Here is a 15,901-nt window from a genome sequence, read left to right as displayed (position 1 = left end):
TATAATATAATATAATATAATATAATATAGAATCCTATTTGAACTATACATGTTAAATGGGGGGGATCTTCTTTAAGATTTTAAAAATCACCTCAAGAAAACTCTTTTCTGAAAACTCTTCAGGGTGCACCAGTCTTTGGTCCCAAAAATGGAATATCATTGAGGGGTCATAGCCTGGGTCCACCTAAAGCTGGGTTATTATTGCTATGCCACCGTGATTCTCTCTAAACATACTTAGTTTGGATGTCATCACCTCTGGGTTCTTCTAAGCAACAGAGTTCTATCCAAGTAGCAGAAATTTGGGGAAGCATCTAATATCACCAAAGAAAGTTGATGGTGGTATATGCGGTGGTGATTAGCTACACTGTCTATCAGAGCTCTCTGTATCACTTCAACAGATGCAGTTGACTCTTTGTGTCTGTAAGGTTTGCAGCTATAGATTCTGCCACCTGCTGCTGCTGGAAAGTATTTAGGAAAAGCTATTATGTGGCTGTTGATACAGACTGTAACCTGTCACGTGGCTGTTGATACAGACTGTAACCTGTCACGTGGCTGTTGATGCAGACTGTAAGCTATCAGTCACACCTCTAATGGTTGCATCTGGAGTGAACGTGTGGAAATGTGTTCATCCTTCCCTAAATAATACAGAGTAATAACTCTACAAAGCATTCATATTGTGATAGATGTTATAGATCATCAAGAGACTGAAAAAGCTAAAAGCAAGGCCACCACCTAAAGAATAAATGATATGGGAGGATGTGTGGGGGCATATGTAAATACTGCACCATTTCATGGAAAGGGCTGAAGCAAGCAGGGATTTGAGAACCATTCCCCATGGATACCAAGGGACAGCTCTTCCATCAAGGCCAGTGGGAAATTTGTATCACCCACTAAGAGTTGTAGGTATTTATCTTAGGCAATTGAGTTGGAGCCTCACAGAGGCCTTCCTGTGCCTAGTGAAAACCATCCTCACTAATAAGGGGGCCCAACACCTGTACCAGCAGCAGAATGCCTTCTGCACCCTGGCAGATGGAAGGGACACCTAAACTTTTCCACTAATGTCACTCACATCTGTTGGTGATATTGAGGGTTCCCAAAGATCTCTAAGCATGGTATGAAGGTCCTATGTCCCTTATACTTTCTCTGGGGGAAAGTTTGGGGTATCTACTAAAGCAGGTTGGAGGAGGTTGGAATGAAGAGGGAACCTGTCCTGAAGTGACATTATGGGACAAGCAGCCTGGGATGGGAAAGGAAAGAGATCAGTAGAGATGAGTACAAAAGTAAAGCCCGCTGTAGCCACCCTGGCTCCACCCCTCGCTCCACCCCTTGCTCCGCCCCCCGCTCCGCCCCTCGCTCCACCCCTGACTTCTTCACCCCTGTGACCTGCCCTACAGTAAGGCACTCAGCAAGAGTGCCCTGTACATCACATGACCCTCGTTCTTTCAGAACCCAAGACCAGCAAGTGTCGAAAGGCTGTTATTTGTTCATGTAGCCCATTTTCCTTAGACAATGATACGATCTGTAATAGGTAAGGCCCTGAAGGGAATGGGAACACCTCCTTTCCAACCAAGGAAATCCTACGCGGTATGTGGTCATTTGGTTATGTAGCTACGGGAAAAACTCAGAAGCAAATGAGACGACGAGGTGACGCAGATCATCAAAGCAGGTCGATCTTTCCACCTGCTGTGGTTTGACTATTTCTCCTCTCTCCAATTCGTGTTGACCTTTAACCCCAGTGCAACAGCGCTAGGGGTTGTGGATTCCCGATGAGAAGGGGAGTCCCCTCTCCTCTCTTATCCACACCTGTCCGTGCCCTACCCCTATTTTCTCCCTAATGTTTACCATGTAAAACCTTGCTGATGAAGCAAGAAGGCCCTCGCCAGATCTTTGCAGTCTCTAAATTCTGAAAAATAATTGCTTTTCTTTATAAATTACAGCCTGGTATTCTGCTTTGCCAACAAAACATATACCAGGACATCAGTCTCTGATGAGAGATGGAGGTAGACATGAGGGGTTCCATCATGTCTCCAGGGGACCCTACTGGGCACCAGAAGCTACAGAGAACATAGAGTTGTTCCCAGAATGGAGAGCAGCCTGTCTGAGATCCAGAGATCCCTGATGTCTCTCCTCTTTGCCCTCCAGTCCAGTCCAGCACTGCCACTGGGCTCTAAGGGCAGGGGAACTGCAAGGCTAGAGTTCCCTGAAAAATAGCCGGGCAAAGGGGGGAAATGAATCCAAGAGCAATCCGAGCCCATATAGTATGTTCTTCAGATGAATTCCATATTTTAGGCACTTGATTTTTCCTAGTGCTGTCCTGTTACATGCTACAGTCGGGGATAATAGGTCAAACATACATTAGAAAATGTCCAGGGGTTGTGACTCGGTTGGCTGGTTCTAGTGCTTTCTAGGAGACACAAAGCCCTGAGTTTAGTACTTAACCTCACATGAAACTAGGCACAGCAGTGCATGTTATAGTCCCTGTACTCAGGAAATGGAGGCAGAAGGACCGGAAGTTCAAAGTCATTCTCAGCTAAGTAATGAGTTTGAGGCCAGTCTGAAATGCATGATAACCTGCCCTCTCCAGGCCCCCTCAAAAGAAAAATGAGAAAAACTTACAAAGTATGGCCAGGCATGGTAAAGCATACTTGTAACCTTACTACTTAGAGAAGACGGAGGCAAGAGGATTGCAAGTTCAAGATCAGCCTGGGCTACGTAGTAAGACTATGTCAAAAATAAAGGAAGCAAAGGAAAGTTAAAATAAAGTGTTATAAAACTTAGTTTTAAAAATGAACAAAAATTTTAAAGTCTTCAGATAATTGCCTGACTTTGTGTTGGGATTGAGAGTGGTGATGACGAATTGGTTTCTGACCAAGTTATTATGTTGGCTAACTTGGTTTGGGTCACATCATTGATCCCTAAAAGGATTCAGCACCATGTAGCAGCCTCATTGTTTTCTAGGGACCCACCAGGCTACAGTGTTAAGATACTGACCTCCTCATTAAAATAAAGCTGGCCGGGCCCAACCAGAGACAGAGCAACACAGGCAACTAAAACTGCCTCAACTTCTTTGAAGCCGTGAGCAACGGTCACCAGCCTGTGACCCAAGACAGCTGGTAAGAAATGCAGGTTCTTGGGCTCCACCCAGACTCAGGTGGATCAGTACAACTCAGGGCCCTCTGCTGCTCTGTCTACCAGGAGCCTTCATCCTCTTCACACACACACACACACACACACACACACACACACACACACACAAGCACACATGCATGTACGCACATACACTTGAGCACACACATGTGAGGAAGAAAGGAAGGAAGGGACGGAGGGGAGAGAGAGAGAGAGAGAGAGAGAGAGAGAGAGAGAATATCTTTATGAGAAATTGTGTTTTATCTACTCCAGACAGCACCACCTCTCAGGAGTTGGTTACAATTCAGGGAACAGGGAACAGCTTTTCAGTGGCTTCAACCCCACAGGGCACCTGAGAGGTTGCTGGTCTCTCTCAAAGCTGGGCAGTTCTGTGTGCCTTTTGTTCCATTTTATTCCCTCATTGTGTCTTTTCCCCATAATGTTCTAGATTCTACTGAAGAGGCTTCTCCTCCAAACCCTTCCAGTTGGGTCCTGTTAACTGTAGGGTAGATTGTCACCTCCCAATTCATAGCCATGGACCCTCAGTTGGAAGGGGGGACTCCAGGCCAATTCATACACAGCCTCAGGAGAGACTCTGATTATGAACAGCCCCGATGGAGAGTCACAGAATCTCAGAGGCTCTAGAAGTCTCCATACCCCACAAGTTCCTTCTTCGCTCAGCCCCAGAAGTAGATGGTAGGGTTTCATGAGTAGTTTCTTGTGAGGGGGGCTGCATAGGATTGTAAGCCCTTTCCGCCCCACTGTGGTCTTGATAGACTAAGGAATAAAGCTTTGCCTGGCCAGAGCTGCAAGAAGAGCTATTGAACCATGGCCACTAGAACTAACGTGGCAGATGTGCCTGGAATATTTACCATGTCCTTTGCTGGCAAACTTTACCATGGCAAGCACCTGTACTGCTTGTAACCTGATTCTTGTGTTTCTGAGGCCTTCCGATACCAAGTGTGTGCCGGCCTTGAAATTAAAACATTAATAACTACTATGTCCTGCCATCTGGTGGTAGGCACATGAAATGATGGCTGGAAAGACCAAGTCAAGAGGAAAGCAGGTTCCATTTTGCAAAAACTACTGAACACAAGCTGAGGAGAATGTGTACTAAGGCCAGAACCTATCAAGATAGGGAATAGGAAGTGGTCATGTATAAAACAATAGTCACTTCATTAATAGCAGCTACACTATCTCCCAACCTTTATAGCATTTATTCCCCCTTGAACAGTCTGTTATAAAGTGGGAAAGAATTTAAAAAAGAAAGTCCCTGAGCCAGTACTGGATGCATAGTGATCACTCGCCTGTTAAGTGCGTGTTCGTTACTTTTATTTTTAATTACATGTATCTAAACGTGTGTGGTTATGTGTACATGAGTATAGATACCTGCAGAGGCCAGAAAACGGCACCAGATTCCCTTAAGCTAGAGTTACAAGTAGTAACTGATGTGGGTGGTAGGAACCGAATTCAGGTCCTCTGGAAGAGCAGCAAGCTCTCTCGACCACCTGGAACTATCCCTCCATGCTTTGAGTATTTATTCATAAGTACTGGTGGTCCTCTGGCGTGGTAGAAGATGCGCTATAACAGTGGTTCTCTGCTTCACAGGGGTCTCCTAAGACCAGTGGAGAACACATATATTTACAAGACAATCCAGAATAGTAGCAAAATTACAGTTATGAAGTAGCAATGAAAATAACCTTATGGTTGGGGGTCACCACCACACGAGGAGCTGTAGTAAAGGGCTTGTGGCATCAGGAAGGTTAAGAACTACTGCACACCAGGCCGTCATCTCGTTGTTCATAGCAACCCTGACAAGCGAGAATCATTACTCGTACCGGGTGGCTGATTAGACAGGTGACACTCAGAGACAAAGAGCATTGCTGGAAGTTGCAGGACTCCTATGTGGAACAGACGTCATGGCCGCCCATCTCTGACCTAAACCTGTTCACTTGTCTGTGCATCTAACCACCAGAGTGATGGGATGCATCTTCTCGGTGCTTATAGAAATTTGATACCATTCCATGTTCTTTACCCCCTCCCAGCACACACAGGGGAGTGGGAGGAGAGAGCCTGAGAGACGATAGGTTTTCCCGGGGAGCATCCACAATACCATTGTGTCCCCAGACCCTAGCACAGTGCCTGGTGCATACCAGAGGCTTGGTGTGGACTGCAGAAGAAATGAAGATGCTTCACAATGCTTTTCAGCCAGTGGCTCATCAAACATCCCTCATTTTATTTTTATTTAGGTATATGTGTCTATGTCAGTATATGCCATGTGCCCAAAGAACCCACAGGCATCTGAGCATGGAAAAGTGGAATTATAGTAGGCAGACGTCAGCCTCCCAATGTGGCCGCTGTGGACTGAGTTTAGGCTCTCTGCATAAACAGCTAGGGATCTTAACCAGGAACCTTCTCCCCAGCCCCAGTCAAGTATCTAATCACTAAATCAGAAAGGAGGGTGGCATCAGAATTGAAACAGAAGACCAAATGAAACATCTTTAAGATCTGACAAAATGACTTATATAGTAAAGACCACAGCAAGAGAAACAGTCGTGTTATCTGGGTATATGAAAAGATTGTGTCCCCACATGCAACAGAAACAGCAAGGGTCCTGTGGACCCCACAGCAGTGAAGTCGGGGATCAGAACCTGGCCTGTTCCTCTTGAGTTCTGAAAGTGGAAGCATCACGGTGGTGGTATAGACACCTCCGCATGGGGACGTAACTGCCAAGGCCAGCTGCGGCAAGGCCATGGAGACAGCCTTCTGAAGGACACAGTTCCAACAGGCCCAAGGCAGCCTTTCACTGAGAAGTGCCCATGAAAACCCAGCTGTGTCTCCTGAGGAGGTGATGACATTGGCTTCTCAGTTTCCTACTGCAGGTGTATGGTGGTTTGAATAAAATGGCCTCCACAGGCTCGCAGGGAGTGGCACTGTTAGGATGTGTGGCCTTGCTAGAGTAGGTGTGGCTTTGTCGGAGGAAGTGTGTCATTAGGGGGTGAGCTTTGAGGTCTCAGAAACTTAAGCCAGGTCTAGTGTAACGTTCAGACCCAGTAGCTCTCTCTCTTTCTGCTGCCTGCCAATCCAGATGCAGAATTCTCAGCTCCTTCCCCAGCACCGTGTCTGCCTGCACACCGCCATATCCCACCATGATGATAACGGACTGAACCTCCGAAACTGTAAGCCAGCCCCCGACAAATGCTTTTCTTTACAGGAATTGCCATGGTCATGGTGTCACTTCACAGCAGTAGAAGCCCTGACTAACACAAGGTGTTTCATAAGGCTCAGATGTCTGGACTTGCTATGAGCTCCCAGTACTCAACACCCTCCCCAAGGCCCACCACATGAAGAAGAGGGTTCATCAGATGCCCCCCACCCTTAATCTGAAACCCTCACTCCTTCCAGTGACTCTGCTTTTTGTACCTGTGTCCCTATCTCAGAGTCCTAGGGCCCTGTAGAAGAGACCTGAGTCAAGGTACCTAACTCTAGGGAGTGAGATGGAGACGTGGGGCTGGAGGAGAGGACGCTGGAGCCAAACCTTTCATTCCTAGTCAGGATCATGACTTGTGACCAGTGGCCCCCAGTGACCTCTCCACGAGCTTATGGACTCTTTTGCAACCACTGAGCAAGCTTCCCAGTGCAGGGTAGCATGGATGCCCTCAGGACTCCTCCAGCGTCCACAAGCGTGTAAGCTGAAGCAAATCCCAGGTAGATAGGTGGTGGTGTGTGGCAGTTCTTGTTTGCCACTGTCGTGTCTGGATGGTGAGATCTGGAAGAGATGCAAGAGACTCCTGATGGCAGACAAAGACATTAAGGACTCAAGAGAAGCAGCGCCCCTGCATCTGTGATGCTGGAAATAGAGTTGCAGCTAAGGTGCAGACTCCTAGCACCCAGGCATGGGCTACACCCAGCTAAGTGTATTGAAAGCCCACAGTATAGCATTCACGTGTAAGACTCCTGATGAGAAGGGCTGTCTTCTCCACCATATTTTTTCCCAGAGCATCCCACAGCATGGGTTCTAACAGTTTGATAAGTTTACTACAAAAGTAAGTTGTGTGAGCTAGGATCTTAGGGAAACACTAGGTTAACTAAGGAAAACCATCCCTTGTTATAACTCTGAACGTGTTCAACTTTAATCTCTGCTCTCCCCAAGCCTGTTTGACCAGGGAACTTCTGGGGGTGGCAGGGAGGACCTATAAGTATGCCTCTCTATACAAATGTCCCATCCAACCCAATTCTTGGCAATACTTACTTATATCTAAATACTTACTTATATCAAAGGTGTAAAGTGAAGTATTTAAAGGTCTGGATAATAGGAATTGACCTGTAATCTTTTAACATCTCAAATGTAACAGAAGCTCGATGCCTTTAGGTACGAAAAAGTCACCTACGTGAGATTCCGTGGTCTGTAGCTCATCTCCTAATCCCTCTTCACCTGTGGCGTCAGAACGCTCTCAGGTTGGGCCGGCTTCTCTTGTGTCCCTCCGTGAACAGTCTACACCTGCTGAGGTTTCCTCCATTCCTGAGACAGGAGCTCAGTACCCAGTAGTAGCTCCCTAAATATTTGGCTACTTTGCCCTCTGGCCAGGTTCTGAGAAATCAGATTTAGAAAATGAATTCTGTTTTCTAAATAGTAGCAAGTTTTCAAAACAGAGATAAAATGTGTTTCATTTTACTACAGCTCTCTCGCAAATACCCCAGCAGCCTCCTAAAGCCTCAATCCACTTCTCGGGAACCACTTTAAAGTCTCATTTCAGAGGGCCCCTGAAGCAGCTTGTCCTTGATGCTTGGGCGTAGACCACAGGGGAGAAAAGCGGCTGTTTCCCATCCCTCTCAGGTCTTGAATTGTGATTCAGGGCCAGTGGGTGGGGAACATGTGTGATCTGAACATGGGAATGAAAAGACCCTCGGTTGGAATGGCTGATCCAACCTGACATCCCAAGGTAGTACACACATGAAACCCCAGCCCTCAGGAGGCTGAGGAAGGACAATAGTGAGTCCAGACCAGACTGGACTACATAGCAAGGCTATTTCAAATCACAACCAAACAACACCACACAAGATACCCAGCCCCGTTTCTCTCCCCTTCCCTCACCCGCCATTCCTGCATTTGACTAGCGAGGGTGAAGTGTTCTCTGTGTGTGTGTGTGTGTGTGTGTGTGTGTGTGTGTGTGTGTGTGTGTGTGTGTGCGCGCGCGCGTGTGTGTGTGTGCAGTATTTGAGGTAGATGATAGGCACCAAAGCAGGAGGGGCTTCCTCTGAGGGGAGGGTCGTCCTGAGGACAGAACCCCATTTATGACTGTTTGGTGCCTCTGTCTTTGTAGGCTCAATGCAGGCAGGCACTGCTGTAAGTTTATAAGGACTGTGGCTAGGGCATGGCCAGAAGAGAACATTTCCCAGCCCCACTCCCCATCATCGGGTCCTTCATTCTCCTTACCTGTCTTGTTCCCTGGGCCTCCCTCTGTGACTCTCACTTGGATCCATTATTGCTATGAGGGGTAACAAGCGGTTTGTTAGCTGCCTTCCTGCTTGCATGACAGAGCTGGCCCTGGCCCTTCTGCACTCATCTCACTGAGGTCTTGTTGCTCATGTTTTCGTCAGTGAGCTAGAGTTCTTGATAGTCCTGCTCATTTTGATGGTCTGGTGACTCCAGACTTGGCCAGCAGAACCCCTCTAAGCTGCCTAAGCAATCACTCTCCACACCAGCCCTGACCCCTTGGTGCTCTTTTATGAATGCTGTCAATTTCTCTATTAGAAAACAACAAGGCTTCCTACCCCCATCCCCATTGTGAAACAGGATTTTCCTGCCTGAAGATTTCGCCACTAACTAATGCAGCCCTGACCATCTTCAAACACAGGCTGTTTAACTTCAACACGAAACACGGACAGAGTCGAGCAGTATGTGGCGGCCTGGGAGCAGGTGGCGCCTGCACTAGGTAGACTCAGCCATCCTAATGGTATTTGCTTTTCCCCTGTGTAAACCAAACCCTGGCTGCAAAAGCTAAGCCCTTTGCTTCCCTGTTGCTGTTTATATCACTCCAAAGACAAAGCAAATTTGGACTCGTCTTAGCTATCAAGGGCTTCCACTATAAGTTAGGAAGAAGGCGGGTAGATTGCTCCTTCGGAACTCAGTCTTCCCTCAGGGGCTGATAGTTTTCTAATTTCATAGATCATGCTGGAGGAGGGATGTTTCCCTTTTGCTCAGAGAGTTCCTTGTTCCAGGCAAGATGTGAATGGGATTTTGATATAGGCACTGGAAATGGACTGAACTTGATCTGATATGTATAAGGAAGAATAATCGCAGATATGGGTGTGTGTGGTGCGGGAAGGGGGGTGAGTACATTGGTCCTACCCTATTCACCTCTGGGTCATAGAACCTTGAACATTAGAGCCATTTGAGAGAAGGAATGTCACCAGGAAAGGAAATCACAGAGTGGAAAGAAAGGGCAGGACCTGAACCAGGAAGACTGTCCCACAGCTCAGGCCGGTACCTGACTCAAAAACATGGCTCTCGAGTATGAGACGGGACCTGAAGGAAAGCCAAGAGGTGAGCCCTAAGGGAGGCAGTTTAGACACTAAAAAGGTAAATGCTACTCAAATAGCCTGTAATTGCAGGGTTTAGGAGAGCAGTGTGGATCCTGTCTCTTTTAGGACAGATGGGGGAGCCTGAAGACTGCAGGAAACACACATGCAGTTGAAGGGCTCAATCTCTAGTTTGCCTGCCTCTGTCTGTCCATCCCCCTTGGGAAAGGGTAGGAGGAATGTTAAATCCGGGCCATTCCTGCATTTCTGAGCAATTTACTCTGTGACTCTAGTCCAGCAGAAAATGCAAAAGGCTTTTAAGCTTCACCAAGTAATAGCTCCCAGGGATCCAAGCAGCTGCTAAGAAGCTGGGAGGGACCAACACTGTGCCTGCCCCCACCTCCCCGGTCCCACCCCCTTTGCTTCTTTTCTCCCTCTCTTCTGGCTGCTAAACTAGAACTCCAAAAGCTGGCCTACTAATTGCTAATATTCAGTTATAGGACTATCTCAGTCTGTCTTTTTGGTTTCTCAAATACTATTGAGCTCCCTTTTACTTTGTCTTAACTAGTTACCTTCCTACCTGGACTTAAAAAAAAAAAAAACAAGAGTTAAGTATTACGGTATTGCAGGTACTGTCAGTTATAACGTATATTTCCATCTGATCTATAAGTTATGAGCAGAAAGTGAGACAGTAGGGAGGTAGAGCTAGGAGCATAATCCTAAAAGCCACTGTGTTTGTGTGTGTATCACATGTGTGTGCACATGTGCATGTGTATGTGTGAGCATGTTTTTCTGTGCTGCTGCTCTTTCTCTGCAGGGCTGTTGCACTTTGGTCTCTGTATGTTTTTCACTTGATGTCATGATTGACAGACCTGTACCATTGGTCTTTATTCCAGAAAGAGTTACTTCTTGGTGTTGCTAATGCCTGTGTTATGGCAACTTGATTGCATGTTTTGTGAGTATAAGGTGTGTGTGTTTTATAATACAAATAAGGCATGGAGAGCTGACTACATCATGAAAATAGATCAGAAATGAATCTACGACGTATCCAGTCGTAGCACATGCTAGGAAGATAAATGAAAGATAATCAGGAGGGAAGATGAGAGATGGCTGGGTGACCAAGTAGACTTGCAAATTCACTAAGGGATTTGGTGCTTGGGGAAAGAAAGGATATGTAACCACTTCCTGTGCTGCTGGAAAAATTGCTACAAATGGGGTTTTCAGACAAGTAGTCAAAGCTTATAGAACATCATAGTAGGACCACGTGACAGAAGATACTTGGTCACCTCATGGCAGTTGAGAAATAAGAAAAAAGGAAATAAAAAAGAAGGCTGGGTCCAAATATTCTCTTTAAAGGTATGTCCCCTAATGATCTAATTTCTGTCCACTAAATGCCACCTTCAAAAAAGCCCACCACCTCACAGTAGTACCACAGGCTGGTGACCAACCCTCTAACACATGGGCCTTTGATGGACATTCAGGATCCAAACTGTTGACATCTTAATACCTGAGGAAGTGACAAGGAGTTCTCTAGGAGTTCACACCTCCTGCTCTGAGCTGTGTGTGCTGTGTCCAGAATTCCCTGGGGAAGAGCACAGGCCGCTAAGCATCATGGGTCCCTTTGCTCCCGGCATTATTTCACCATGCTTTTCTCATCTGCAGATGGCAGTGGAATATAAAACTTATGTGGCTGAAGAGGGGTTTGTGTGAGGCAAGAGTAAAGAATGGGAACTCTGAATCCATGACTTTAGACACGTGAGGGGGGTCTGTCTTCCTGATTCACGTGCTATCCTTCGACCAGAACTCACAGCTCTTAATTTTGATTATCTAGAAAAGTAAACTCGATTCTCACTAATACGACTAATGACATTCTCTTTTTCTTGCCCTTTCTTTTCCAGATGGTAACAAAAAATAATCCAGATGGGGTGCAGGTGCTGTAAGATGATACACAGGTAAGTGAGCAGAGATCCCATGGCCAGGGGAATCTGGAGCCGCTGCGGAGTCTTGTGAAGACCATGCCTATAAAATAAGACGTGGAGGTAGAAGAGGGACTCTAGGGAGAGAACGGGACAGTGCAGGGAGGACACACTAGAGGATGGGAGTGGATAGTCAAAGTCAATTATATACAGGGATGAAAATGTCATATGGAAAACCATTGTTTTGTCCAACAGCAAACGCCGAAGCAATAGCAAGCGTATAGCAATAAATAAACCCATAAAGACAATGCATGATTGTGCCGCCATCACTACACGTAGGCAGCTCGGGCTTGGCCCACATTGCCAAGACACAAAGGCTTGGCTCCATTTAGCATTGTTTAGGTGTTGTTTTTTAAATTTTTCTCATTGCTCAAAACTGTTAAGACATACCATCCCTCCTGGGGTCAAATTTACATTTCTCCCAAAGCCTTCAATGCAGGGGGGAGAAAAAAGCTCAGGTTATAAAGTACTCCTGAAGGACATCACCGACAATAAAGAGTCCAGTCACCTTTCTTGTGACATTTCATAGAGCCTTGAGTGACGTGAGTCATAAGGAAAACAAATTAACTGATAATGAAATGACTTCCCGGGCTGGGGTGGGAGAGGCAAGGCTGCGAGCGGGAAGCTCTGACTTCATTTGATCCCAAACACACACATAAGCGTCCCTCTGTCACAGCCCTGTGATGTTGGGCTTCGTTCAAACGGATTTATTATCTCCAGTATTGGTTCTCTACATCCATGGACTCTACAGCCAGGGTCCACCAACCTGAGATTCAAATATTCAGAAAAGAAACCAAGTCTGTGCTGAGCACTTGGACTTTCTTCTTGCTGCTCCCTAAACAGTGCAGGTTGAAGATAATCCACATAACGTTTATCTTGCCTTGGGTAGAACAGAGAATCTAGAAATGACTTGAAGTGTAATGAGGTGTGTGCAGATATGCCATAATTTCATATAGAAAGTTTGAGCATCTACAGATATTGTTATTTATGAGAGTCGTGGAATTAAAGCCCCAGAGACAGTTTTTTTTTTTAAACCTTACCACAGGCTTCATATTTATCATTTTCATGATTGCATAATATTCCCTTGGAGAAATATACTGTTGGTACTAGGTACTTAACCCCTTATTTCCCTGTTAGTGGACATTTTTTAAATTCATTTTCATTTTTAAATTCCATGAACTACTTTATAATTCACCTATCCCTTTCTTTTGGGTCCCTTCAGCTCTTTTCATGAGCCAAAGATTTGTATGTCAAGTGTATTTATTCTCTTCCGTCCTGATGTCAACTTAGCTGATGGCTGTTCCTCTCACCCCCAGCTATCTCTTCGACCCGGTTCAAGTGCCCTCCCCTGGCTTTGTCAACGAAGTAAACAGCTGCAAGTTGGAGGAGGAGGACACTGTCAGACTAAAAGGCACCCAGAACAGCGAGTTTGAGGTGCCCAGGAACGCGCTGCATGCTGGGAGCCTGAGCAAGCCAGAGAACAGAGATAATATATCTGGTCTACCTCACCAAGGACCACTCCCTCAGGAGGACTCAGAAGAGAGACGCTGTGCAGAGAAGCCGGGTATTGTCAATGGCATCAGCCCCACTGCCAGTCTGCACGTGGTCAGGCCCCACCAAGACGACGGTGGCTCCTGGGCCAGCAGCCCCTGGGCAGGCTCTATAGACAGTGCTCACCCAGCTCAACCCTTCCTCGAAGGAGAGGACGGCAGGAAGCAAAGCCACACAGTGCCCACCTCGGAAGAGACCCAGCCGGTGGGACACGGAGACTGCAGAGCCCCTGCTGAGGTCTTGGCGGTGGCTGACCACATCCTACACATACCAGCCCCGGATTACCCCCAGCTCTGGAGCCCCACGGTAGACCGTGGAGACCCTGAAGAAAAGGATTATCTTTTTGAGAACCACTCTGAGGTGGAGCCCCTGCCGGCAATTCACCCCAGCGTGAGTGAGCAGGGTTTGAACCTGCCCTTCTCCCTGAAGAGAAGCTGGGACTCATTGAATGAGGCAGGGCCAACAGAGGTTCTGAATGTCTGCTTTAAAGAAGAGGGTCCTGCTCACCCTTCATCAGTGGTGGATTCTAGAAGTGAGCGGGATGTCCCCCACACCTACAATGGGGACAGGGACAGGGTTATGGTAGATGAGGACGCTGAGGTGGCTGAAGCCCTTGCAGCATTAGAAGCTGCGACTGCGGGAGAAGATGCAGGCGAGGCAGATTAGGGGAGGGGCTAGGTGAAGGGCCCCAATAAGGTGAGAGAAGCATGTAGACGTGGGGCTAACCACTCTGCGGGCACCCCAGGCGGCCTCACCAGCTGTGCCACTTGTTTACATCTGTTCTCTCCCCGTCGCCAGTACCTGTGCCAGGCTGCCGACTGTCTACGGCACCCCTCTGTGCAGCTGGACTCTGACTCAGAATGCTAGAATCAGAGTTAAGTGTGGGCCGCCACGACCATGTCCACAACAAATGCAGAAGTTAGGCAGCTTGCTTGCTGGCCCTGGAAGCTCCCCTAGAACATCTGTCCAGATGTGCATGAGAATGCCCTGATATATATCCCCGCACCCGATCCCAGGGGCACACAAACATGGGCCGTGCTATTTGAATGTATTTCTTTACCTTGTTTTTTTTTTGAGAGCCAAATATGTCACCCGACCTAGATAGGGTAACTATCCACTTAAAGTGCCTACTGTATACCAGAGCTTAACTTCAGGAACAGGCACCCAGGGAACTACTCACTAACCACTTGTTGGACATCAGGTTAAGCTCTGCAGCCTTCAGGGTGAACCGGATGTGGCCAGTGAACAAATGGTTAGTCCTTAGCTGTGCTATGAAAACACCTTCACCTTAACTTTTTTTACACGATTACTTTTTAACCTCCTCTAGGATGCGGGGTCTGGCCAAAATACTTCTTAAAAACGAGTGTCATGTTTTAGTTCCAAGTTCATGAGTGTTTTGGAAGAGCAAAGTCATTTGTGGAGGGGTTTGTGTCATTAAATGTCTGGTAAAAGCATCAGCACATCTATGCCTCTCTATCTTGTCTCAAACACCATCAGCAACCGCTGGTGTCTCCTCTAGTTTACACAGGGTAGACATCCGTTTGTTGGGATGAAAAGGGAGGGGCCAGATGTGGCACTTCCTGTGTAGAGGTGGTGTAAGTGCCACTTTCTGCTCACACCAGGTTGGTTAGCATCTGGTCACTTGGCCACATCTAGCTGGAGAGGAAAGAATAGCAAACATAATCAAGCTGCGTACTCGGGTATCCCACATCAATTTGAGATATAATCCCTGAGGATGGGAGAGAACGGACATCGATTCCAAGGTGAGCAGCCTACAGTCTCTGCCATGTCAGAGGCTTGGTTTGCAAGAGGTCCGGAGGATGCTTCTCACGTTGATTGTGGCCCAGAACAGCCTTAAGTCTTTGGCCCAGGAAAAGGAAGTCTTGGCAGTTACCACCACCCCAGCTTCAGTCACACTTCCAAAATGGACACAAAAAGGAAATTCAGACAGGGCCTGGGTAAAGAACGGACTGATACAGACAAGGCTGGCTGGCTGTCCCCAAAACATTGCACTAAGCATGCTCAGTAGCTACTCGGCATGTCCCCTAAATTCCCCAGCACAGACAGCTCTCTCAAGTTGTAGGGCTTCATTTTCTGCAAAAAGTTGTTGAGAAGGTTAACAGCCAAGAATTCCAACCTTTTTTATGAAACAATCTTGGCCCTAATCACCTTTACCCCCACATACAGGATTCACCAAAGGACATCTTTGAGCCAGCACTCTGAACTCAAAAACTGAAAAAACTCCTCATTCTGGCTTCTTCTATGGGTTGGCCCTACAGCCACCAGCATCTTGTGTGTCTAGTATGTTCTCAGGGGCGCTTAATCAGAAGGGTGAGGTAGAGACGGTGCCCTTTGGAACATCTGAGCATCTTGAAAGCACAGGCGCACCCAAAGTGAGGGACCAAGGTCAAGCTCAAACATCACGGGTCTCTACAATCCGTGTGTGTGTGTGTGTGTGTGTGTGTGTGTGTGTGTGTGTGTGTGTTGCACATTGAGATCAGAGAACAACATGTGTAACTCAGTTCTCTCCTTCAACTGTACGGAGCCCAGGAATGGAACTCAGATCATCAGGAAGGGCAGCAGGCACCTTTACTGGCTAAGCCATCTCACTAGCCCAGCTTTATTTTATTTATTATTACACACTAATTGCTTTTTTGAGTTAAGACTACATTTAACTTTTCACTGGTCGAAACTGAACTATCCTATACGTCAAATTGTCATTTCTT

At 46.9% G+C, this 15,901-nt stretch overlaps 1 protein-coding gene across 7 annotated transcripts in view; it reads left to right on the top strand.

The window, feature by feature from the left end:
* Window positions 1-14,629, top strand: part of Pgcka1 (PDCD10 and GCKIII kinases associated 1) — an 80,863-nt gene extending 66,234 nt beyond the window's left edge. For 3 of the 7 annotated variants that reach the window (XM_075943477.1, XM_075943475.1, XM_075943471.1), the window contains 2 exons: window positions 11,547-11,600; window positions 12,941-14,629. In XM_075943477.1, the coding sequence (XP_075799592.1) occupies window positions 11,569-11,600; window positions 12,941-13,841 (933 nt within the window). In that variant the 5' untranslated portion in view covers window positions 11,547-11,568 and the 3' untranslated portion in view covers window positions 13,842-14,629. The other 4 variants (XM_075943474.1, XM_075943472.1, XM_075943473.1 and 1 more) reach the window with 4 other exon arrangements.
* Window positions 14,630-15,901: the final 1,272 nt, after the last annotated feature.

Source organism: Microtus pennsylvanicus, chromosome 12 (assembly GCF_037038515.1).
Source record: "Microtus pennsylvanicus isolate mMicPen1 chromosome 12, mMicPen1.hap1, whole genome shotgun sequence".
NCBI classification, from domain to species: domain Eukaryota; kingdom Metazoa; phylum Chordata; class Mammalia; order Rodentia; family Cricetidae; genus Microtus; species Microtus pennsylvanicus.
The sequence above is the reverse complement of the archived record's forward strand: the minus strand, read 5'-3'. Positions and strand labels throughout refer to the sequence as shown.